General features: G+C 38.6%; 2 protein-coding genes across 2 annotated transcripts in view; both read left to right on the top strand.

Moving 5' to 3' along the window:
* LOC129249829 (protein unc-13 homolog A-like) overlaps window positions 1–17045 on the top strand; it is a 423174-nt gene extending 406129 nt beyond the window's left edge. Inside the window, exons 16-19 of the mRNA XM_054889499.1 lie at window positions 5845–5943; window positions 7062–7224; window positions 7298–7424; window positions 16706–17045. Coding sequence (XP_054745474.1) covers window positions 5845–5943; window positions 7062–7224; window positions 7298–7424; window positions 16706–16867 — 551 coding nt within the window. The 3' untranslated portion in view covers window positions 16868–17045. The remainder of the gene's footprint in view (window positions 1–5844; window positions 5944–7061; window positions 7225–7297; window positions 7425–16705) is intronic.
* Window positions 17046–21274: 4229 nt separating this feature from the next.
* LOC129249876 (probable fatty acid-binding protein) lies at window positions 21275–22222 on the top strand. The gene has a single exon (XM_054889550.1). It carries the CDS (start codon window positions 21296–21298, stop codon window positions 21689–21691), a length of 396 nt encoding a protein of 131 aa, XP_054745525.1. The 5' UTR covers window positions 21275–21295; the 3' UTR covers window positions 21692–22222.
* The last annotated feature ends 2423 nt before the right edge of the window (window positions 22223–24645 follow it).

Genomic DNA, 24645 nt, shown 5'->3' with positions numbered 1-24645 from the left:
TTTTGGCCTTTGCACCAATAGCAGTGTCGGAAGTTACCCGTTCAACACTTTTATAAATACATCCAGTGCCCTTCTACCACGTGTTTCTGTTAAGGTTAGGATCTTCTCCCTGTGGGCAATATTTTTCACTGCTAATTGTGTTAATCATTAGCAAGACCCCTTTTCATGATCAGTCATCTGATTCAGTTTATGATCTGAGGTTTCTATGTCTCAAAAGTCAGCATAGTGTAAAGGCAAAATTTCCTTTATCATTTCAAAATGTTGTGTGACACCAAATCTACATCCACCGCACCTCGAACCTTATACCTAATGTACCGTAAAATGCTTCACGGCTTGTGTTTCTCCATTTTGTACTTCTCTAGTATTTGCTCAGTCCTCAAGTATGAGTCACAGCCCATCCTGATCAGCAAATCTTCGACTTGTGTAAGTACCTATGGATACTCAGCCAACCTCATGTACCCTATCTTCTAGCCGGACCTTATTATCAGTAATCCCTTGAACTATTGAACTATCCCTAGCTTCAACAGACTTCAAGTTAGCCTCAAAAAATTTTATTTTGTGGAAGATAGTTTTTGTTGCTATTGTAGCAGTAATAGAAGCCCCGCAAGTGTAGGGTATACCAACGGTCCTCTTCGTCTGGCTCATCTAAAGGTAGGTCCAAGAAACATGTTGTTCGGTTGGGTCCAAAGGGAGAGGGGCGTTCGATGAGTAGGTTTTAAAGGGCATGTGAAAATGTGGTTAGTGTCGTGCGGGTTGCCTTCACATGCCGCATATGTTTGGTATGTCGGGGTCAATTCTGGATAAGTAGGAGTTTAACCTGCTACAATATCCAGAACGTAATTGTGCTGGTGTTACGCAGGTCTCACGAGGAAGCTGGAGCTCTTCATCTGCTATAGGTGGTGGTTGGACTCCGATTACGGCATTCAGTGGACCGGAGCTTATATGTTTGTTAGTTTTGTCCTGGATCTCGTCGGCGTAGTTAGTAGGTGCCTCCTGACGTGCCTGTGAGGCGGCTCTGGCTCAAGCAGGTGTCTGCAAGGGTGAAACCTGTGGTAGCACCCTAACAGGAACTGCTTGCTGAGTCGTCTGTTATGCTCCTTCACAGGTAGCATGTGGGACTAGTCATGAAGGTATTGCATTGGGGACATCAAGAGGCAACCCGTCGCTGTCGGAATGACAGTGTTTTGGCATGTCCGGAGCTTTATCCATTGCGTGTCACTGGTTCCAAGCGACCAGACAGGCGCATCATAGCTTAGAACAACAATTCTTGGTTTTCCCCCAAGTACTGCCAACGAGCGATTTGAGGGCCTTGTTGTGGTTTTGGACTTTAGTGGCGATTGCGGTTGTGGGCGCAGAGAAGGAGACCAATCTGTTGGAGGTTACCCCTAAAATTTTGGGAAAGTTTACAGTCGGAATTGGTGTGTCATCGACTTTTACCTTGAAGGGCAGTTTGACCCGTGGACTTAGTGAGGGAAAGTTGGAGATTCCTCTCAGTGGAAAAGCGAGAAAGGTCGGAGAGGTAGTTGTTCACTTTGGAGTGTAGAGCATCGATGTCATTATCGTGCAGTCGTCAGCGTATGAGACCAGGGAGACTCCCTCTGTTGGCTGGGGGAGTTTCGAGACATGGAAGTTGAGCAGCAAGGATGAGAGGACACCACCCTGCGGATCACCTTGCTTGATCTTCCTCTGTTTAGAAATTTGGTCACGAAAAATCGACGAAAAATGACGAGTGAAGACCGCTCAGATTGTTGTCGGACCACCCCTTCAGCCCTGGCGGGAGTGTCGACTGATAAATATCATATAGTAGCGTGGAATGGCTGACTGTGCCGAAAGCCTTCTTCAAGTCCAACTCTACTAGGACAATCCACTCGCAGGGGCGGTTTTGATTAAGCCCGCGGCTTATCTGTTATGACGGTGAGTACAGTAGTGGCGCTATGAACTCGTCGGAAACCATGCTGATGTGGGGCTGGGGCCAGATACTTCGTGAAGAGTGGAAGTAGGAGGGCTTCAAGGGCCTTCATTATTGGGGAAAGGAGAGTTATCGGACGATTAGATTCCCCTTCGTTGGCGGATTTCCCAGGCACCAGCCATTGCAAAAATTGCATTTGACTGATTCCAGGTTCCGAGGTATTCTGGTCTGATACACGGAACCGACTGTGCGGGGACCAAGAGCTGCTGGTTTGTCCCCATACTGGGGTTGGAGTACTAAGGCAGGGGATGGGTTATGTTGGGGGATTTGTGTTGCCGTTGAGGAATCAGATACCTGCTGGCGGGAGCAACACGTGGCCACATACCGTACGGACCACTCCCTATGTGACTTAAGGCCTGAACAGGTCTTAAGGTGGATTCACCCGTTGCACTTATTAAACCTAATCGAGGTGGAGTTCAGGTGTAGCCGTTTATGGCATACGCAGCAATAGAATACCTCTGGCCCAGGGTTGGATTCGATACTAGCCCTTAGGAAAAAAATATTTGGACCAAATTGCTGCGGGGAATTGCTTCTGTGACGTATGATGTAGGGTGATATACTGTTCACTAGACAGGGCTAGTATGGTTGGGAAAAACCCGAGTCATTCCGGTAACGGAGAACCGGCTGCCATGGGAATGTCCTGGAAGATAGTCGTTGGCCTCTGTTAAGGAATTCTTTATCTTAAGCAAATCGGAACAAATATTGAAAGAAGGAAGGAATCACAATATTATTGCAGCAATTATTTATTTTTACTGCCACCAGTATTACTGCAGGGTTTTTTCTTCAACAAATTCTTTCACTAATCCTTGAAAAGCCCTTTCAAAATTGTTACTGTTTGTTTTTGTTATATTTTCTTTATTTATTTCACTGTCCTATAGATGTTTCACTATCACAGTTTATGTTTAGAGAATTCCACGATCCTTTAGAAATTTCTCACTGTTTTTTTTAAATTTCACTGTTCCTTACGAAAGTTTTTTGTTGCCACATGTGGCAAACATCTTTAAACTCTAAGTGACTTAATGCAGACCGCTCTTAATAAGCTACCTAGATGGGCTCTAAATATTTAATTGGGTGTGAACTCTCAGAAAAGAAAATTAGTGCTGTTTTCGAGAAAATCTAAAATTCCACAATTTGTGAAGCCATCATTAAGTGGTGTAAGTCTAAACGTAGGAGACAGCACCAAATATTTAACTGTAATTCTCGACAACAAACTAAATTGGAGCATTAATGTAGAGGATAGGATAAGAAAATCTATTGTAGCTGTATTTCCATAGGACCTTCCTCCGAAGAAGGCTCACTAGCTGTGTAGGACCATTATGACTAGACAAATATAAGAAACAGGCTTCAGAAAGTTCAACGTAACGCGCTTCTGATACACATAGAGGCGCTCTTAGAACCACACCCCCTTATGCTCTGAATACTATTTTCTTCTTACCTTCCGGAGACTTGTTTGGCAGAACAATGCAGGTAAAACTGCTGCTTGGATTGTCGGAACTAATCAATGACGATGTTTAGGTGTTGGGTACTCCGCAGTATTTTAGTAGGTTATTTAGTACTAGAGCTCCAGTTAGATGTGATCGGGTTGACAATATACCTGGTCGGAAAAACTGCTTACGCTTCTTTACTGATAGCTCAAAATTTAATGATAGAGTTGGCTACTGTAAGAATCTGAAAGTAAGCGTTTTTTAATTTAGGGATTAAATTTCTTGGTGAGGTTGTCACTAACTCCATCATTGCTCGTAAGCGCCGGGCATTTCTAAACAAGATCCCGCAATATTTCCGCATCCATTTGATATGGGTTCCAGAGCATATTAACTTACCAGGGCATTATAAAGCAGCCAAATTAGCGAAAGAGGGCACTACCACTCGCCTCCCTACAAACAGCGTGATACAAGTGACATTGTCATTTCAGCCAGCTCGAGATGGGTTGATAGTCTGGCATGTAACGCTACAAAAATATTATGGTCAAAATGAGACGTCAGCGAAAGGCGCTACTTAATCGGTCAAGGAAGAACGTCTCTATGTTAGTTGCTTTGATCACAGGTCATTGTCTCCTATGTCGACATGTTCAAAGATTGAACGAACCTCATTTCGACTATTGCAGAAGCTGCAAGAATGAGGGGGAGGAATCGTTCTTGAATGATACTGATGACCTTAGGGATATAAGTGTTAGCCAGATCAATGGGGTTGCACTTAAAACAAAATGGTTTAACGAGCAGGTTAACAGATACTGTGGTATCACAATGGATTGGCAACGGTTTAAGTGAGTTGGTTTAAAGACCGATTGCCACTTCTACCCACCTAGGAAAGTTTCACTGCTTCTCAGGAAGGAAACCTCGCCATTACTATAAAATAAATAAATAAACAAATAAATACAAGTTCACTGAACAAATCACCCTGCCGCATGCTATTGAGGCACTAGTTAACAATAGTCCTGATAAATAAAAGGACTTTTGGCGGTTCCAACTGTTCGCCGTCACCAGTTATGACCCTCTGGAGCAAATTTGGGTCTTCGTGGACAGAGTCCAACATCTCATTAGCAATGTTCATGCGATGCTGCTTTTGGTCGAAATTGAGCAGTTTTGGTACTAATTTTGCGGCGACCCGTCTCATGCCCAAATTATTAAAAAAAATCAAATGGCACGAGCCAATCGATATATCTAGATCCTCAGCTCTAACGGTGATTCGACTATTGGCCGATACCCTTTTCTTCACTTCATCAATTTTGTTGTCTGTTGTTGAAGTGCTCCGGCGCCCGGCACGCTTTTCGTCATTCACATCTTCTCGGCCTTCTGAAAACATTTTGCACCACCGATAAACGTTGCTTTGGTCCAAAGTAGCTTCTCCGTATGACACAGTCAACATTCGGAATGCATCCGCGCACTTAATTTGGTTTTTCACACAAAATTTGATACAGGTTCTTTGATCCATCTTTTTGAATAAGTAAAAATCGAAGACGAGCCGAAACACGTGTCGAACTTGTCGGTATGAGTGAGAGACATGAGTACCCACATATCGCCACAAAAAATCGAAATTCGAATATACGTAACCTGCGAAAATTCAAAATTCGCGATACTTTTTGAACACACCTCGTACGTGCAAGGTATTTAAAAGCTAGCTTAAGTATGTATATTAATCAATAAGTTCCGTTCTCACCGTGCGTCTGGTCGCACTGGACGTTTGTGTGTTGGCTCAGAGAGACTCCAACTCGTGTGAATACCTCAGTGCCTTGGGTCACCTGCCTGGCACCGGGAACAGTTCTGATTGTTGTGGGAATAGCCCTCAAATTAATAATGTCATACTTAAGGACATACTAAAGAACGAATTTCTCGGTAACCCTTTATATTTAGGTATGCACTATATCATAAACAAAATTAATGGTTAAATTCTAGACGGTATAACCATGTCTGGTTGAACGTGGTATACCGGATGCTGCTCCGAAGTGTCTAGATTGAACTATAAAAATCTTCGGAAATTCTTTTCTAGTGACGGTTGCCTTTGGCAGACAATGACACAGCTACTCGTCTCATAAATTAGTATAATATCTGCCATTTGGAGACGGCATGGAACTATAAAAAATAGAAAACAATAGAAAAGCCTTTCGCGCCAGGCAATAACAAATTTTCGGATGTATTTCTTCTACATGTTTTTGTTCGTAGGGTATCCGAGACCAGCCGGTTATTATTATTAAACGAAAAAAATTACAAAAAATACATATTAAACTAAAGCAAACAAAAAAATACATTCAAAATAAGTAAAAAAATAATTTTGCAGTGGTTTCTTCTATAATGTTTTTTCCTTTATTGTTTTCCTCATAATTATTACCGTCCTTAATAAGTACTTACTCCTCTCTAAAAAAAATTTTTCGATTTCAGTTGATCCAGAAAATCAGGAAGAAAGCGTCGGTGAAATATCAGTACAAATTGACCTGTTCTCGCATCCCGGTACCGGCGAGCATAAAGTTAATGTTAAAGGTACATAATAATCCCGGTTTTGTTCGATCTACAACTTTGCTTCGAGTGTTTTCGAGTGATACTTTTTCCCATCTTCCGGGTTGCACACGATTTTGAACACGGTTTGCTACGCTGGCCAAATACTAGTCAAAAGGAGCAATGCGTGGATAGACTATCAGTGAGATAAGACCTTGCATTTAAGTATTACTAAGAATGTATTTCCCCCTTTTGCCACATGAAGCCAGGCGTTATCATGCTGAATGGTAACTGTATCCTTTGTGTTGGTTTCACCTGGTTTTAATAGTTCATAACACATCTAATCAAGCTGCTCCCACCGAAATACAGAGTACCAGTTCTTTCGTTCTAATAGCATTCGTACCACTCACAACTAGTTGCTTCACTAATTATAGCTAAAAATCAAAACTTCTCACGAGATTTGGCACGAATACTAAAAAGTGCCTGTTTCTGAGAGTAATTTTGTCAGGAAACAAACGTTAGAGAGTGGATATGTTCACATATTGAACATACATATGTCCAAACTTACTGGCGCTTAAGCTACAACTTCACATCAGTGCTTTCAAGCTTTGTCGCTTATGCCACAAAAGATAAATTAGTGTAATTGTGTGAAAACACCTCTACAACCGAAATTCGAAAAAGTTCAGAACGTCTGAAAGTAGCCAAACTTTCTAGTTCATGAATTAAAATTCCGTACCAGTTCTTTCAGGCATTGCCGCATATGCTAAAGTTTATACAAAGTTTTGCATAAAATTGAGGCAATCAAATGAATAGAAATGTTTGTTATTAACCTAGCATGCATTTGAAAAAAGTCTACAATAAACAAATTAAAATTGCTTAAAATAAGAAGTTTTCTTCTCATCGGTCTCATAATTTTTAGTCGTTCTGGGAATTAGGAACTTCGTTGGTGGAAGTGTTTCAATATAGTTGCACTAATCTATATTTTGAGGCACATGCAGCAACGCCTGAAAGGACTGGTGAGGAGTTCTGGCTTTACCATTGAAACTACCTATCGAAAATGGCGGAAGCAAAGTTGTACACCTAATAATAGTATAATTTTTTTAGTTACTTAATTATTAGGCAAATAAAAACTTAGTTATTTTCATATTTCTTCACAATTGCAGTAGTTGCAGCGAATGATCTCAAATGGCAAATTGCTTCGGGCATGTTTCGCCCGTTTATTGAAATTAATTTAATAGGACCTCATTTACAGGATAGGAAGCGCAAATTCGCTACAAAATCCAAATCCAACAACTGGTCACCAAAGTACAATGAAACCTTTAATTTGTAAGTCATATTCTTTTATTTTTACTTTAACACATATATTTATATTAATTGGTTTTTCCTTTGGAATTCGTAGCACAATCGGCAACGAGGAGCAGCTGGAGTTTTTCGAATTACATATCTGTGTAAAGGACTATTGCTTTGCTAGAGAAGATCGCCTAGTAGGTGTTGCTGTCATACCCCTCAAAGATATATCGGAGAAGGTAAAAAATTAAACTAAAGATATGTTTACTATATAAGACGTGTAATTGTATATTGAAGAACAAACCTAAAGCTGCTATAGAAAAAGTTAAGTTCGCGTGAAACAACCTCCTCACTTCTGAGAGCAAACTATTAAAAGCCGTATTTTTGTTTTTGGTGCGCCGGAAAAAGTTTGAATATAATAATAGAGCAATATAATGAACCTGAATGAAATTTTCATTTTCTGTGAAGAGATTTCGAGCAAAGTACTGCTTCGAAAAATAGAAGCGTCGTAGGAGAAGGGTGTATTATATATAATATTAAAGGTTTAACATCAAAATAAATCACGACAATCTCGTTATTTAATAACTCCACCTCGAGTACTTAGTCTTACCATAAATTTTGTGACAAATTTTACCATGCATTCGGCGAGAACAAATTCGCAGAAAAAAGTTCCGTTATTTTTGCTTTTATTCGTAGGCATTGTCTACTTATAAATTATACTCACTTTCGTGGCAAATGTCGCTTTTTAACAATGGAGTGGGAAGCTAAGAAAAATTGCATTACAGAGATTGCATTACATAAGTGTGACAAGAGTGCATGGGAGATGTACGAATTGTTGAAAAAACTTAGTATTTCGAAAATGTTTGTTTACCGCACGATCAATCGTTTTTCCCAAATTTCTGAAGTGATAGACAGAACAGGAAGTGCTTGCCCTCGCGTGTTTCGAACCAGTGTAGCCATAAACGTCGTTCGAGAAAGAGCTTGCAGAAAAACCCTTAGAGGGCAGAATATCCGTGTAGTATTCATGGTTGTCGAGTATAGCCTGGCATCTTCTTCATGCTTTGAAACAGCTTTTTTGCATAGTTCATCGGCAAACAGGACTAGATTTTACGAACTTGACGCACGAGTTGCTTTAAATCATGGTTTGGCCTTCCGGCAAGATGCTTTTTCATAGTTGCCACACATTTTCAATGAAGTTGGCGTCTGGGGGCTGAAAAGGTCAGTCGAATACTGTGACGCCATTTTCTTGTTTTGTTGTTTTTCAATGTGTTTTTCTGAGAGCAGTGGTTTTGATGATGTGGGACGGTAGGATAAGTTCGCCTCCTTCAGTTGACGTTCGATGGTGTTGATACTCACATCTTCAAGCTGCGCTCGGAAAAGTCATCAACATGTTTGTACGCCTTATACCGCTGATTCCACATCACAACAAAATATTTTAATTTTTTAACTAATTTTGCGCGCGTAAGATAATTTCGGCCCTTTCGAATGCGTGCATAAAAATACCGCCTCAAAACGCTTCGCGTACTTCTCACTCATTTTTGTTTGGTTGCGTTTACTGGAAAGCTTCGAGCGACACTAACCTGCGTCGTAGCCCTTGAATGGCACTATTACGCAGCAAAAAGCAGAGCGAAATATATCTTGAAGTTACAAGAAAAAAACCGGTTATTTTCTTCTGACACAGACTGTAACTTGTAACAGAACTTATGGCAACACTAAGTGCAATTATATCTTCGCCTTATATATTTTGTAAGGATTTGGAGTAATTGTTGCTGTATGTGTCTCAGTTCTTAGTGAATATTTTCACCACATAAACATAATTCGACCGGCGTAGCTGAATATGTTGTGCCATGGTTCGAATCTCCGTGCATGAAACTGAACAAACAGGAAGAGGTCTTCAGAGTTTTTGCACTGCGCTTGGGCGCATCGGAGCCCAACATGTAGCTTTTAGATTATTACTAAATATCTTAAACTTATTTTATGGAATGCAAATGGTTTATCCAAGCACAAAAAAGAGCTAGAAGCGCTATTTTAATAAAAAAATACAAGGAAACAGCATTTAGATGAGGAAATTCGAACAAAGCAAATCCAGGCTACATCCGTTTCTATTAAAACTTTAAAATAGCCACTGGCGTTAATTGTTCTCAGCAATCCACCCAGTCACCAGATGAAATCGGAATACTATTTGGTCCTTTTAAATCGTTTTCAAGGTCGCTCTATTAACGGTTGCGACTTTAAAGCTCTGCAGCGCACAGGCTTCAACTTCATGTGGTAAATTGACTACCGCCCATCCAGATTCAATTGATTTTTTCGCTTACAAAAACACTCAGACAACCCATTTCTGTTAGTGAAGGTTTTGATTTGAACTCGGATCCCTCACTGGTACTCTTAGTAATATCGGAAAATACTGCACAAAACCAAAAGGCAGTTGCCAACGCGCAACAGAACACCCACACTAAAACGAGTTTCTGATGAAAAAAAAAAATATCCACCCTTAATCAAAAACTTAGTAGCGGAAAAACGGGAACGAGGGAAACGCTGGCTGCAAACCACATCTTCAGAAGTTGAAACAAAATTGGACTTAAAAAATGAACAGCTTCACTCAGCGATCAAGACATTTAAAAATGATGCTTTCAATCGATTTCTCGGATGTCTGGGCTCACTGCTAATAAAAGCACAGAATATTCTTTGTGGAAAGCTACTAAATTTCTCAATGGACTGTTAAAATTGACCAGAGAGACTTGACTAAGATAAGCGAGCACTGATGAAGTAGAACCTATTGGAAACCGCGCTGAGCGCGATGAATATATCCAGTTACACCAAAAGAAGTTTGCAGCGAAATAAACAAAATGGTGCTTAAAAGGTCCCCTAGATTTTATTTAATCACAGCTGAAGACAGTTACAGTTAAGCCTGTAACGAAGTGTTCTCTTAGAGTCTAATATATCTGTTATCATATATGTCAAAAAATTCGAAAAAATGCTTTTAAAACGTCTAAAATCAGTAATTGAAAATAAATGCCTGATTCTCATTCACCTATTTGGTTTCAGAAAAAATCAGTGTCGTAAGCACCGTAGAAAGGGCAAGGGAAAAGAGAAGAAGTGTGTTCAAGCTTTTTTCTAGATGCATCGCAAACTTTTGAAAAGTATGGCCCGAAGGGCTTTTCCCAAAACTCAAGTCCATGCTGCAAATGCGCAATATTATGCGAGCTGCTCTCGTCATATCCTATGATAGTCGAAAATTTGAAATTTGAAACGGAGATTTGGTGGCTCCCAAAAAACACTCAGGCTAAAAACCCCATTGTATTTAAAGTTCTGGAAAGAGGGTAGATAGTTAAGGAGGGAAGAAGAAAAGTATCAGAAAAAGAGATAGAAAAGAATAGATACAGAAATAGAGATAATTAGTCGTGTGAGAATTTTCCAGATTCTTTGGCAAATCTGAAAATATCCTCCAGTTTTAGAGAACGAATATTACTCATTCTCACGACGTTGGAACCCAAAACTCGTAGCGGTGCTCCAGCAAAGGCAGGATACTCACAGAGAAAGTGCTAAGTGCTATCCGCCTCCTCCAAGCAAAACACACACATTGGGTCCTCAATGATTCCAATGGTGGTCATATGCTGACCCCATGGGTTGTTTCCTGTAATGATTCCGACCATCAACCGAACCTCTTTCCTTCCAAGCTGTAGTAGAAAGTTTGACAGATTTCTGTTCGGACTTGTCACAAAACACTTTGCAGCTCTGCAGCATTCTAGACCGGACCATCGCTCTTTATGTAGACTGCCTACATAATCGCTGATCCAATTCATGATTCCTGCGGAGCTGATTCCGACTATTGGCTCTGACCCTTGTGGGGGAACCTCTGATCCACGGTTGGCCAATTCATCGGCAATTTCGTTTCCTTGAACTCCGGAGTGTCCCGGAACCCATATAAGTACAAGCCTGTTCTGTCTTGAGAAAGAATTCTTGAGAAATCTTCTAGGTTTCCTTCGCATTCTCCAGGGCCTTCAGTGCAGCCTGACTGTCACTGATAACTCCAATCTGTTTCCCGCTCCATCTCCTCTCGTTTATGCATTCGGCTACTTTCAGGATGGCAAAAACTTCCGTTTGGAGAACTGTTGCCATTTCCCCCCATAGCATAGTGTTATTATTACTGTCGTTTAAGTACCCTCCGGCTCCAGACCCTATTGCATTCTTGGACCCATCGGTAAAGAAAATATCCATTAAACTTCCCTATATGAAGTTTGGATTGCTCCATTGCTCACGCAATGGAAATCTGACATCAAATTTCCTTCCAAATGAAACTTTGGGTATCAGGTCGTCTTTAGGTGCCAAAAACAGTGGTCAGATAGCAAATTAGAGACTTCTCTGTGTCCCGAAGTTCCGTCTTCGTGCCAGAAACCATATTTATGGAGTCTACGCATTGCTTTTATGGCTTCCTGTTGTATCTTAAGATCCAATGGGAGCAAATCAAGCATAGCATTTAGGGCATCACCAGAGATTGTATTCATGGCACTCGTAATGCATTAACATACTCGTCTTTGTAGCCTGTATAGTTCCCGGATTGTGGAATTAACCATGCTCCGTCGCCACAAGACCACAGAGGCGTAAGTGATGATTGGTCTGATAAGTGGTCTGCACTTTCGTGCAAAGCCTTTTTAGGGATTTATCCAATATTAGCGCACAGATATCGTCCGCATATGCTTGGACATGAAAACCGAGTTCCTGCATCTCCACTAGTAGAGAGTCTACGACCAAGCACCACAGCAGCGGAGAAAGAACACCCCCTTGGGGACATCCTTGGTTTGTCCTGACGGTGATTAGTTCGTCACTGTTCTCACCAGCGGCTTACAGCCTCTCAGAGAGCATTGAACATATCCATTTTACAATGGTTTGATTAGCTCCATGTCGTTCGGCAGAAGAACATATTGAGCCGAAAGCGGCATTATCAAAAGCTGTAAGGCTGATTCACATGATTTTCTACTCTGGTAAGCGTGTTGATTTCTACTAAGTGGACTTCTCGGCAATACCCCCACTCGAATATGACTATTCGTCGCCCTTGGGATGGTATATAACTAAGTGCAAGAGAGGCTGTGAAGATCCTTTTCAAGGGCTCAATCAGCCTGTCTCCTCCTTTTTTAAGCATTGCTGGATATATTTCGTCAGGTCCAGGCGACTTTCGAGTAGAGCATTAAACGTTTCCGATTTGGAAATGGTGTATGAACCATCAAGTTTTCGAATGGAATCCAGCCTTACTGAGCGGTCCAGATTAAGGACCTTACAAAGCCTCGCTATTTCCCTCATTTCTTCGACATTACTGCAGAAATTTCTATAGGATTTAAGTTTGGTTTTCCTTACTTTCCTTATATTCTCTCTATGTAAGTCAATGATTAGCCCAGTCCTCTTCTGTTTGGGTCTTTAAGGTCTCATTAAGAAGTTTTCTGGACCGTACACGCCGCTTCGACAGTTTAGGGTTCCACCAAGGAACCGCTTTCGCCTGTCTACTTTGCCTGAGTGGGCACAGTTCTTCAAAGCAATTGATTAAAGTACCTTCTAATTTCTCCGTAGCATCTTCAATCACTTCTATTTATTTGAGTTTGTTTAGGTTTGGCAATCGCTCTGTTACAAGCTCACCATACCTGTCCCAGTCCATATTTCGAGAATTCCTACCGGAAGGTTTTGATATTGTATCATATCCCAGTCGGAGTTCGATAAGATGATGATCAGAGAGAGAGAGTCATCTTCCAAGACTCGCCATCGGTTGATTTGATTTCCAACTGACCTATTGGTAAGTGTTAAATCAATCACCTCTTGTCGCCTTTTGGTCACAAAAGTTGGTTTGTTACCAGTATCTTGAGACCTCTGGGATTGCGTGTGAGGAGTTCCGTTGAACTACAGGAAGGACCCGAATTCAGACACTCGCTCGTACCAGCCTTTCGTTGCTACTCTCAACAAGAATGAACTTACTGTTTTCGCCAGCTGAAATTTTCGCTATCTCTTTTTCCAGCCATTCTCGGGAAAAAGCATTGGAACAGTGCACCTTTACGATGCCGTCCACCACGCCTTTACCCTCGAATTCGGTGCGTCTTTCGACTCACCGATAGCTCCCCAAAGATAGCTGTCAAGAAGGTCTTGTTGCCCTTTGGACAGTATACCGTCTTGTTTGTCGGTATGTATCTCTACCGTCATTGCCTTTCCTGCCATTCTCGCGAATGATTCGTTGGTATAGACCCCGTTTCGTTTTCGCCTATTGATAGTTACTTTTGTGTAAAACACGAAAATGCATATGCTTCGCTAAAATATATAAACGAAGGATAATACCTCATTGATAGGCGCTCAAACTTATCAATCCGCAACAAATTGCTTATTTACAAACACTAAGACCAGTTTCGACTTACAGTATACAATTCTGGTAATACGCTAGCCAAAAGAACATCACCTCTATACAACGTCTGCAAAACAAAATTCTGCGGTACATAGTAAATGTGAATGAAACGTGTTCTCGATGTTACTTTAAAAATTTACCGTAGTTGTAATAGACCCCTAACTTCAAATAGTCCTGGAAAAACTGGAACAGATGCATCAATTCTTCGAGGCCATCAGATATATTTTTGGATATAAGCTTATTTATTAAAGAAAAATTCCTTCAATAAATATCCTGATAGAAGTAGGTATAACCCCACAAATCGCCCAAAAGAGTTTATTTGTCGTGGTACAAAAGTTGATTAGGGGACACCGCCTTAAATGTGAAAATTTTGCTTATTATTCATTCCAACGTTATGAAAAGTTAAAAAATACTAAATATGTATTTCTTGTTAAATTAACTGTTAGCTTAGAAAAAAAAGTATTAGAAGAAGGAATATCTTCGTACGAATTTTTAATATATAAGTTACAAATTCGATGCACACCAAATTTAAATACCCGCGCAAATTACCTGTTATAAATTTTTATTTTGGGCCGGCCCTTGGGTCGGAAATCAAATAAACTCACAGGCAATGAGAGTAAATGAGGTGAGCGAGGTGGAGTGGCAATGAGTGCAAATGAGGTGGAGAACAATACGTGCGCCAAGTTTTGACGATTTGTATTAATTCGTAATCGAGATACACGCATTAACCTAAAAGTGATCGTGGCACTGCCCATGGCTCGTGTTGTACCTCTTTTCTGGGTCCATCATTTTTACCAAATGACAGTAATTTTACGCTAACCATAGCAATAATCTCACTTTTTTCTTTTTTGGAAACAAAAAAAAATATGTGGGAGATGGGCGCGGCCATGAACCAATTCCGTCCATGTTCAAAGCCAACGTACCTTGAACAAACAGTAATTAATATGTGTACCAAGTTTCGTTGGAATATAAATAATACATTCGTTTTTGCTTACTAATTATCATGCACAAGGTAGTACATGTAATATACATATATCATTATTCTAAGCATCTTGATATACACCCTATATTACCTACTACCTATATATATTTCAATTCCTTTATGCTGTTAAATACAACCGTCAATACAACCGTTTTCTGACTAAGTACGTACGGGTATAAAAAATATTATTTTATGATGATTTATTGTCATATTATTTATTTTATAGGTAAATGATTTTTTAAATGCACTAATGAAATTCTATACAAGTTTGTTTAGCACAAAATTAAAAGAAACAACACTGGATGACAAATTCCGTGACTATCATTTAAAGCCCACGTATATAAGTATAAGGTTGTCAAAAAAGTCTTGCGGTATTTTTATTGAATTTTCAATTGTTCATAAAATTGGTTATAATAATGCGATTTAAGTCAAATATGCGCCGTTTTGTTCGATGACGAGTTCCCAACGAGATGCCAACTTCATAATGCCCCTCTTATAGAAGCTTCCCTATTGTCAAAAAACTCGGAGAGCCAATTTTCACAAGACTCTCTTGTGGACAACTTCCGACTACCAAGCTCGTTCGCCATGGACAGAAATAGGTGGTAATCACTTGGTGCGAGATCCGGACTATACGGTGGATGCAAAAGAACCTCCCATCCGAGCTCCCGGAGCTTCTGGCGCGTCACCAAAGATATGTGTGGCCTGGCGTTGTCCTGATGGAAGACAATGCGGCCTTTGTTGATCAAAGATGGCCTCTTCTGCATGAGTGCTGCATTCAAGCGGTCCAGTTGTTGGCAGTACAGGTCCGAATTGAGCGTTTGGCCATAGGGGAGCAGCTCATAGTGGATGATTCCCTGCCAATCCCACCAAACACACAGAAGAACCTTCCTGGCCGTCAATCCAGGCTTGGCCACCGTCTGGGCAGCTTCACCGCTTTTCGACCACGACCGTTTGCGCTTCACGTTGTCGTAAGTGACCCACTTTTCATTTTTTTTCATTCAGAAACGATTCGCATGCATCCATACGGGCAAAAATGTTTTTTTGCGTCAAGTCGTGTGGCACCCATACATCGAGCTTCTTTTTCTTCAAATGGCTTATAACGGTTTGATGACTCATGCCCAGCTCTTGGCCGATCCTACGACTGCTACTATGCCGGTCTCTTTAGATCAATTCAGCGATTTTATCGCAATTTTCGACGACAGGCCTTCCGGACCGTAGCGCATCTTCGATCACCTCTGCACCGGAAGGAAAACGTTGAAACCATCGTTGTGCGGTGGAAATGGAAACTGTATCGGGTCCATAAACTGCACAAATTTTATTGGCAGCATGAGATGCATTTTGGCCTTTATCGTAGTAGTACTGTAAAATATGCCGTATTTTCTCTTTATTTTGCTCCATGTTTGCGACGCTATAACTCACGAGCGACTAAAAGCAAAGACAAATTAATCAAACACGTGTTAGCACGTGAAAAGAGCTTTCCAAAAAGCTCTAGCGTGAACCGATGCGACGAATACAACTAGAACTACGCGCTTGCAAAGACAAGCTTGCGGAAATAGCGCAAGACTTTTTTGACAACCTTTATATATATGTATATAATTGGCGCGTACACCCTTTTTTGGTTATTTGGCCGAGCTCCTCCTCCTATTTGTGGTGTGCGTCTTGATGTTGTTCCACAAATGGAGGGACCTACAGTTTCAAGCCGACTCCGAACGGTAGATATTTTTATGAGGAGCTTTTTCATGGCAGAAATACACTCGGAGGTTTGACATTGCCTGCCGAGGGGCGACCGCTATTAGAAAAATGTGTTTTCTTAATTTTGGTGTTTCACCGAGATTCAAACCAACGTTCTCTCTGTGAATTCCGAATGGTAATCACGCACCAACCCATTCGGCTACGGCGGCCGCGTATATAAGTATACAACGCAATATATGCGGCCAGTCAGGCTTATATGATTTAATAAATTTATCCAACTATTGTATTTAGTAGTACTTTACCAAAGCAAGTTTTATTTCTCGCTCATAAAGCACTCATAAATTCTTTATTATATTTTTAAGTCTAATTAATCATAGTAAGAAATAAAATTATAAACATAAGAGATTTTATCGATGGTAGTTGTTATTATTAATTTGTTGTCAATAACGTTGTTTTTGTCCTTTTAGGGTTCGGTAGCCTGTTGGCTACCCTTACAACGTCGTATACAAATGGACGAGACGGGCTGGACTATTTTACGTATTTTATCACAACGTAATAATGATGAGGTGGCCAAGGAGTTTGTCAAACTTAAATCGGAAATACGCCAAGAACCCATAATGGGTACATAACTTGGCGAAGTAATTACTATAACTACTATAACGGAAAACTTCAAAATAACATAAAAAAGTTAGTAAATTTAATTCAAGAAGTATGCTGTAAAAATCACAATTAATGTAAAAATGTAATAAGATATACATACATTTAATATATTGTAATAATATTGGAAATAAATAGTAACAATATTAATTACAGAATATAATTAATAGTAAAAATAATAAAAAAATACACATTTATTTATATCACCACATGGTTATCAGTATTACTATTCAATTTATAAAATTCAAAGAAATAAAAACATCCCCTTACTGCGGCATCTAATCCTATTAACCAAATAACAACTCCTATTGTAACTATTATTACTATGTTTTAAAAGTGTACAATTAAATCAAACTATTACATTCTCATTAAAACATTTTCTTATATGTGCATATTGCATTACATATATATGTATGTATGTGTGCATTTGCTAAAAATTCATATGCACAATATTGCCGGTTAATAATTAAGAACAAAAAATAACGATGTAAATATCCATATATAGTAAACAAAAGACGAAACCCAAAATAAAACAAATCATTGATAAAATCACTTTGGTTATACATATGTACATATTACTAGGTTAATTATTTCAAAGGTACCAATTACCAATGACTGCAATCAATAAATTGATTGCACTTTATCAGGGCCGTAGAGAGCATATCCGGGCCCCCGAGGAAAATTGCAAATGCGGGCCCTTTCCAATTATGTCTAATTCATATAATTCGAGTTACTCTCGAGCCCGGGCCCCTCTGAGAACTCCGGGCCCGGGGTAAAAAGTCCCGCCTCCGAACTGCTGAGGGTTTTTTATTAGGAGCTTTTTGGATGACCGCCGTAGCCGAATTGGTTGGTGGGAGACTACTATTCGGAAGTCCACAGGTTCGAAACTCCGGACATGAAACAATAAATACTAGAAAAAGTTTTTTCTATCGAAAACCTCGGAGTATATTTCTGCCTTGAAAAAATTTTTCAAAAGATGGAATTAACGGATTATCGAGACATTGATCGACTTTTTTCGTTGAAACACCACACTTAACCACTATGAGACGGTGGTGCAATGACTTCCAAAGTGGCCGTCGGTCCTTGTAAGATGAATTTCGTGAAGCCCTTCCAAAAACGGTTCTTGTCCTAAAAACAATCGATGCTGTGCGTTAATTCATAACGCAACGCGCATCTTTGAGCATTGGTCGGACTAACATACTTGTACATTCAATATTGCATGTGGTCACCAAGATTATTTGCTCTCGTTGGATACCGCATAATTTGACAATTACCCAAAAAAGGCCTCGTATCGATTGGTGTAAAGAAATCTTTAAGAAATTCCGCCGCGGTAGTTCACAGTATGTCTACCACATCGGAACAGGTGACAAATCTTAGACCGGAAACCAAACAGCAATCGACAGTATGGGTGTTCCAGGAGCTTAATCCAACAAAAGATTTTCGCGAAAGAAGCAAATGGTCGCCTGTTTTTTCGGAAAATCTGGTCATGTCGTAACTGTACCATTAGATAAACTTAAAATAGTTACTTCTGAATAGTATACAATAATTTGATTGCCAGAAGTTTTCAAAGAATTAAGGAAAACCAACCGCCGAAGTTGAATCATCCTTTACCAAAAAATTTCTTGCTCTCACGTATCGGCTCACACAAGAGAGTTTTTGACCACTCAAAAAATCAAATTAATTAGTCATCCACATTTCAGGCCTGATTTGACACCTAATAATTTCTTTTTGTTCCCGAACATTAAAAATGAAATGTGGGGCAACGTTTTTCAACACTTGAAGAAACAGTCTAAGCCTTTAAACAGCTCTCTTCTTTAGACTGATGCTGGAAAAGATTATTTAAGCTGTAGAACTGAGCTCAAGCACCATTTATTATAAGAACTTAAAATAAATTGAAAAGCATAAGGAACTGAAAAGCGTAAAAAAGTAAAGCGAATGGGTCTGGTGCGGAATGAGGACAAGACGAACTATTATCATGGAAATACGTATCGGTATCCACGACACTGTTGACAGTTATAATTTTGAATTTTATTTAAAATAAATTGAAAAGCATAAGGAACTGAAAAGCGTAAAAAAGTAAAGCGAATGGGTCTGGTGCGGAATGAGAACAAGACGAAATATTATCATGGAAATACGTATCGGTATCCACGACACTGTTGACAGTTATAATTTTGAAGTATCTATCTTTGTTTATTTGGAAACCCACTTTAATTCCAACGGAGAATTTATCTTGCAAATAAGCGCTACTTTAAACTAAGTAGGCAATTGAAAAGTGGAGTGACCTTGCGTGGAACAAAAACCACGATTTATGATCCCGTCCTATTGTATGTCGCAGAAAATTGGAGATCGTTGAATCAGCACTTGGAGTATTCGGGAGAAACATTCTGAGGAATATTTATAGAATTTTGCTAGCAACAATAGATCAATGGATTTGGCTTTTTTCATTTTACGTGTTCTCTAAGCTGTCAAACTTTGTTTACCCTTTACTATTTGGTTGTCTAGAGAGATGGCAAGAGTACCCCAGGCACACTTCAAGTAGTACTTACGTGCCGTTTTGATTTGTCTAGAGAGAGAGCAAAAACAAAATACTAGTCCTTATTTTTCTTGCTGTATTGCTCCTGCCTTATTGGCGTGGAATATCGCAGTCAATAGAACGATAAACTGTATGAGCTTTACAGAGGCCATAAGAATACATACTACCTAGCCAAACGGGCGCCGTGCGAATGTTGGTGCGAATTTATTTCATTTGGATGATGAATCTCAAAAATTTGTATATTACTTTTGCTCGAAAAAAATTAGCTCAAAAACTCATTTAAGGGTACTTATATAAAGATTTATATGGACCTAAATATTATATCGTTTTTGAATATTTCTCTTCAGAGATACATACATACTGTTGCGAACGGGTAATTTTTCTAACCGACTGGCAACAATAGCGAGCGAATGAGATGCAAAAACAAAAACATCAATTTGCCTTGATAGCGACAGCAGATGGCGGGACAGAACTCGCCAGAAGATACGAGCTGCCAGATCTAGAAATAACGATAGTTATTCATAGTAAGGTATTCAGTCCTAAGGTGAACGTGTACATACATGTAAAGTAAAGCAGTTGTGTTGCCATTAATTTGTGATGTTTACTTGACAATCCAGTGATCGAACTTAGAGGAATTATTATGAGAGATTTATTTGGATTTTAACGTAACGAAATACGTAACAATACGCTGTAAGTGAGCATACGAGGGCGGGTCAATAAGTCCGTGACTTTTTGTATTTCTGACCTCTTTACTGAAAAAGAAATACTGCTCCTGTCAACAGGCATCTGTCAGTTGACTCCTGTCAAAATTTGAACGTGCTGCGTCAGTTAGTTTGTGTTTTACAGCTACCTTTATCAGACTACCCAGTAATTTGAGGAGAAAATGGAAAAAAGACTGAATTTCGTGTGCTTATTAAGCCGATTCACCCTTAGAAACCCACTGTTTCGACTGTTGTTTGGTCTCTGGTGTGTGGGGATGGATCCATGTTTCGTCCACGGATACAAAACGGTGCAAAAACTCCTCCATGTTGCAATTAAACAACGCCAAACCTTCCTGTGAAGTTCTTACACGATTGCGTTTGTGGTCGACTGGGAATTACAGGGTAGTCTGATAAAGGTAGCTGTAAAACACAAACTAACTGACGGAGCACGTTCAAATTTTGACAGGAGTGTAGAGTACCTCCACTTCACTTCCAAATATTCCTAATACTCAAACTCAAATTATGAAAACCACTTCAATTCACTCTACTCTTTAATTTCAATAACATAATTCTTTTCATTTCAATTTACTCCACTTTAATGACATAATTCTTTTCAATTTCAATGACATAAACTCTTTGCCCTTTTCTTTGAAACCCGAAACATAAGTAAACACATGGCACACACCAAATACACTTTTTGTCACATGATACCCCACTCCAAAGCAAAGCCATAACTCACTGTGAAGTAAGCTAACCCTGAATAAAATTTAAGTCAACCTAAGCAGAATTTCATTTGTATAGTATTTTAAGTGTTTACAACTTTGTTATTGATTTTTACTTGCAACAATGTTTAATTGTAATTATGTATATTTTATTGATGACAAGGCAAAAAGAAAGTATAAAAATAAAGCCATTCTATCAGAAGTCAGCTCAGTCAGCTCAAGCAGCTTAGACAGCTCAGTCCTGATAGTTGGAAGGCAGTTGTTTGCCCTAACTCAAAAAAAATCTCTTTTATTTTCAAAGGAATCTTTAGTCGGCAGGTTTGCCCTAAAGCTCTTCCGTAAGTTAATAGATCCTTTACTTTGATGATCCTGCATCACTTTACATGGCGATCCTGCGGACGATCCTGCGGACGATCCTAAACGCTAAATAAATCATTAGTAAAAATGGCTGTCTGGGAAGGAAAGAAATACAAATTAGAAAAGAGTGAAAACTTCGACGAATACATGAAGGAATTGGGTGTCGGTATGGTTCTACGCAAAATGGGTAGCAGTATCAGCCCCACCGTTGAACTGAAGAAGGATGGTGATAATTACTCTTTCACCACTACCTCAACCTTCAAGACAACCACGGTCAACTTCAAGCTGGGCGAGGAATTCGATGAAGAGACACTTGATGGTCGCAAAGTGAAGAGCGTCTTCACTCTGGATGGCAACAAATTGGTGCAAGAACAGAAGGGTGACAAACCATCGACCATTATTCGTGAATTCACTAACTCCGAACTAGTGACTACTCTCACCCTCAACGACGTGAAGTCCGTCAGAGTCTACAAGGCTGTATAAATGCGCAGTGCGCTACATGCGAAGTTCAAAACAACAGTAACAAAAAGCTAAAGTAATTTAAAATAAAAAATGCCACTTCTTGCAATAAACTAATGATTGAAAAACTAACTATCATACAGCATACATTGTACTTTATATAACTACATATACATATATATATATTTTGGATTGTGAATATCCCAATTTTGTTTATGACTGATTATTTGCTGATTAATGCATAAAATAATGTAATTAAAAGTATGAAGTTGTTATTAGGTAACAATTAACTATTTTTATGTGATTAGGCGGCTAATTAAAGTGAAATAATTCTCAATATTATTAACGACGCGCACCAAATTGTTCACACATGCTATGATAAATATTGTTGAATAGAGATTTTTCGCTAATGCATTTAAATATATTAACATTTAATTTACAATTTTTATCATTGACAAATATTTAAGCACAAAACCGGCATAAGAACAAATGTGACTTTTTGCATTCAGTTAAATAAACATAAAATTGAATATTCGTGCACCTTAATGAAAATAAAAAAAAGTGTAGATTAGACTTAGATTAGGATTAGACTTGATTTGTCAGACTATGATTTCGAAATAGTCTACAAGCAAGGCAAAATGAACACAAATACCGATGCATTATCACGAATAAAGATAGACTCAGACATACTAAAAAAAATGATACCAACGAATTGTGATGACAATAATAAAATGCTTGTAATAACAAGGGGAATGTCTGCCAAAAATAACACCAGGGTAGACAAGGAGAACTACAACTCTCATTCGAAGTCAGGCCAACTTCACATTTGGGAATGTACGTCCATAGCTGATATAAAAAATATAAAAAGATTAAAATTCGTATACGAAGAAAAAATGAAAGGATCCGAAATACAGATAAATAAAAAAGGGGATATAATAGTCCGATATAGTGAGGAGCCTCTGAAATACGTTTCAATCATGGCGAAACTATCATCAATAGCGACTAAAAGAAATACAGAAAAGCTAGCGCTAGCAAAAGATAATTTATTAAAAGAAATGAATATTGAAGATTTTAAGAATGCATTCAACAAGTTACAAAGTGAAAGATTAGAACAAAAATTAAGACCCTTAAGAATAATTTTATATAAAGCTCCAAAACAAATTAATGACGAAGAAATTATAAAAAATTTAATCTTTGAGTATCACAATTCAGCACTAGGAGGACATCTGGGTATAAGAAAAACTATCTTAAAATTAAAGCAAAAATACATGTGGAAGAACATGAGAAAAATGATAAAACAATATATAAACAGTTGTAAAGAATGTACTCGAAACAAACAGACAAAGTACATAAAAGAAAAAATGACAATAACGGACACACCTAGTAGAAGCTTTGAAAATTTAAGCATAGATACAGTAGGACCATTGATTATATCAAATGGTTTCCGATATATTTTAACGGTACAATGCGAACTGACAAAATACGTAATCCTATTCCCAATGAAAACTAAAGAAGCAATTTCTATCGCAAAGACACTAGTAGAACAGGTAATACTAAAATACGGACTTTTTAAAACATTAAAATCTGATCGAGGCACACAGTTTGCAAATGAATTGATGAAAAACATATGCGAAATACTAAATATAAAGCAGACCTTTTCAGCACCCTATCACCATCAGACAATAACAGTTGAAAGGAGTCACAGAGTCCTAAATGAATTTCTGTTACACTTCGTAGAAAATCACGTATGGGACCAATGGCTACCTTACTTTGCATTTGCTTTTAATACCACGCCGAACATAGAGACGGAATTTTCACCGTACGAGTTAATATACGGAAAACTTCCACGCTTACCAACTGACATAATCGAGGACAATCAACCAGTATATAACTTAAACAATTACGCAAATGAGATGAAACTTAGACTAAAAGAGGCACTTCTTAGGGCACAAGAACTAATAAAACTAACAAAACAAAAGAGAAAAGAACTATATGATAAGAACAGTAACACATCAGAACTAAAAGTAGGTGACTGGGTATTTGTAAAACTAGAAACTAGAAGAAAACAGCAAAGTCCATATCATGGCCCTTATCTCATAGTGGAGCGTAAAGGAGTCAATTCTGTATTACAAATTAACAATAAGCTTAAGGAATATCATAATAATACCCTTAAGAAATACAAAATCACCTAAAATATTATCATATTAAATAAATTTAAGAAAAATGTACTATAAAACATAGAATTAAAAATAGATTTAGATATACTAAGAAACTTTCATAGTCATAAAATTATTTTTATTGAAAACCACTGTACTTGCAAAATTTAAACAAATTTCTTAGCACAGTAATTTTCAATCTTAACCATAGGGATGTAGAGTACCTCCACTTCACTTCCAAATATTCCTAATACTCAAACTCAAATAATGAAAACCACTTCAATTCACTCTACTCTTTAATTTCAATAACATAATGCTTTTCATTTCAATTTACTCCACTTTAATGACATAATTCTTTTCAATTTCAATGACATAAACTCTTTGCCCTTTTCTTTGAAACCCGAAACATAAGTAAACACATGGCACACACCAAATACACTTTTTGTCACATGATACCCCACTCCAAAGCAAAGCCATAACTCACTGTGAAGTAAGCTAACCCTGAATAAAATTTAAGTCAACCTAAGCAGAATTTCATTTGTATAGTATTTTAAGTGTTTACAACTTTGTTATTGATTTTTACTTGCAACAATGTTTAATTGTAATTATGTATATTTTATTGATGACAAGGCAAAAAGAAAGTATAAAAATAAAGCCATTCTATCAGAAGTCAGCTCAGTCAGCTCAAGCAGCTTAGACAGCTCAGTCCTGATAGTTGGAAGGCAGTTGTTTGCCCTAACTCAAAAAAAATCTCTTTTATTTTCAAAGGAATCTTTAGTCGGCAGGTTTGCCCTAAAGCTCTTCCGTAAGTTAATAGATATT

This window comes from Anastrepha obliqua, chromosome 6 (genome assembly GCF_027943255.1).
Source record: "Anastrepha obliqua isolate idAnaObli1 chromosome 6, idAnaObli1_1.0, whole genome shotgun sequence".
Lineage (NCBI taxonomy): Eukaryota > Metazoa > Arthropoda > Insecta > Diptera > Tephritidae > Anastrepha > Anastrepha obliqua.
This window is presented reverse-complemented; position numbering and strand designations above follow the sequence as displayed.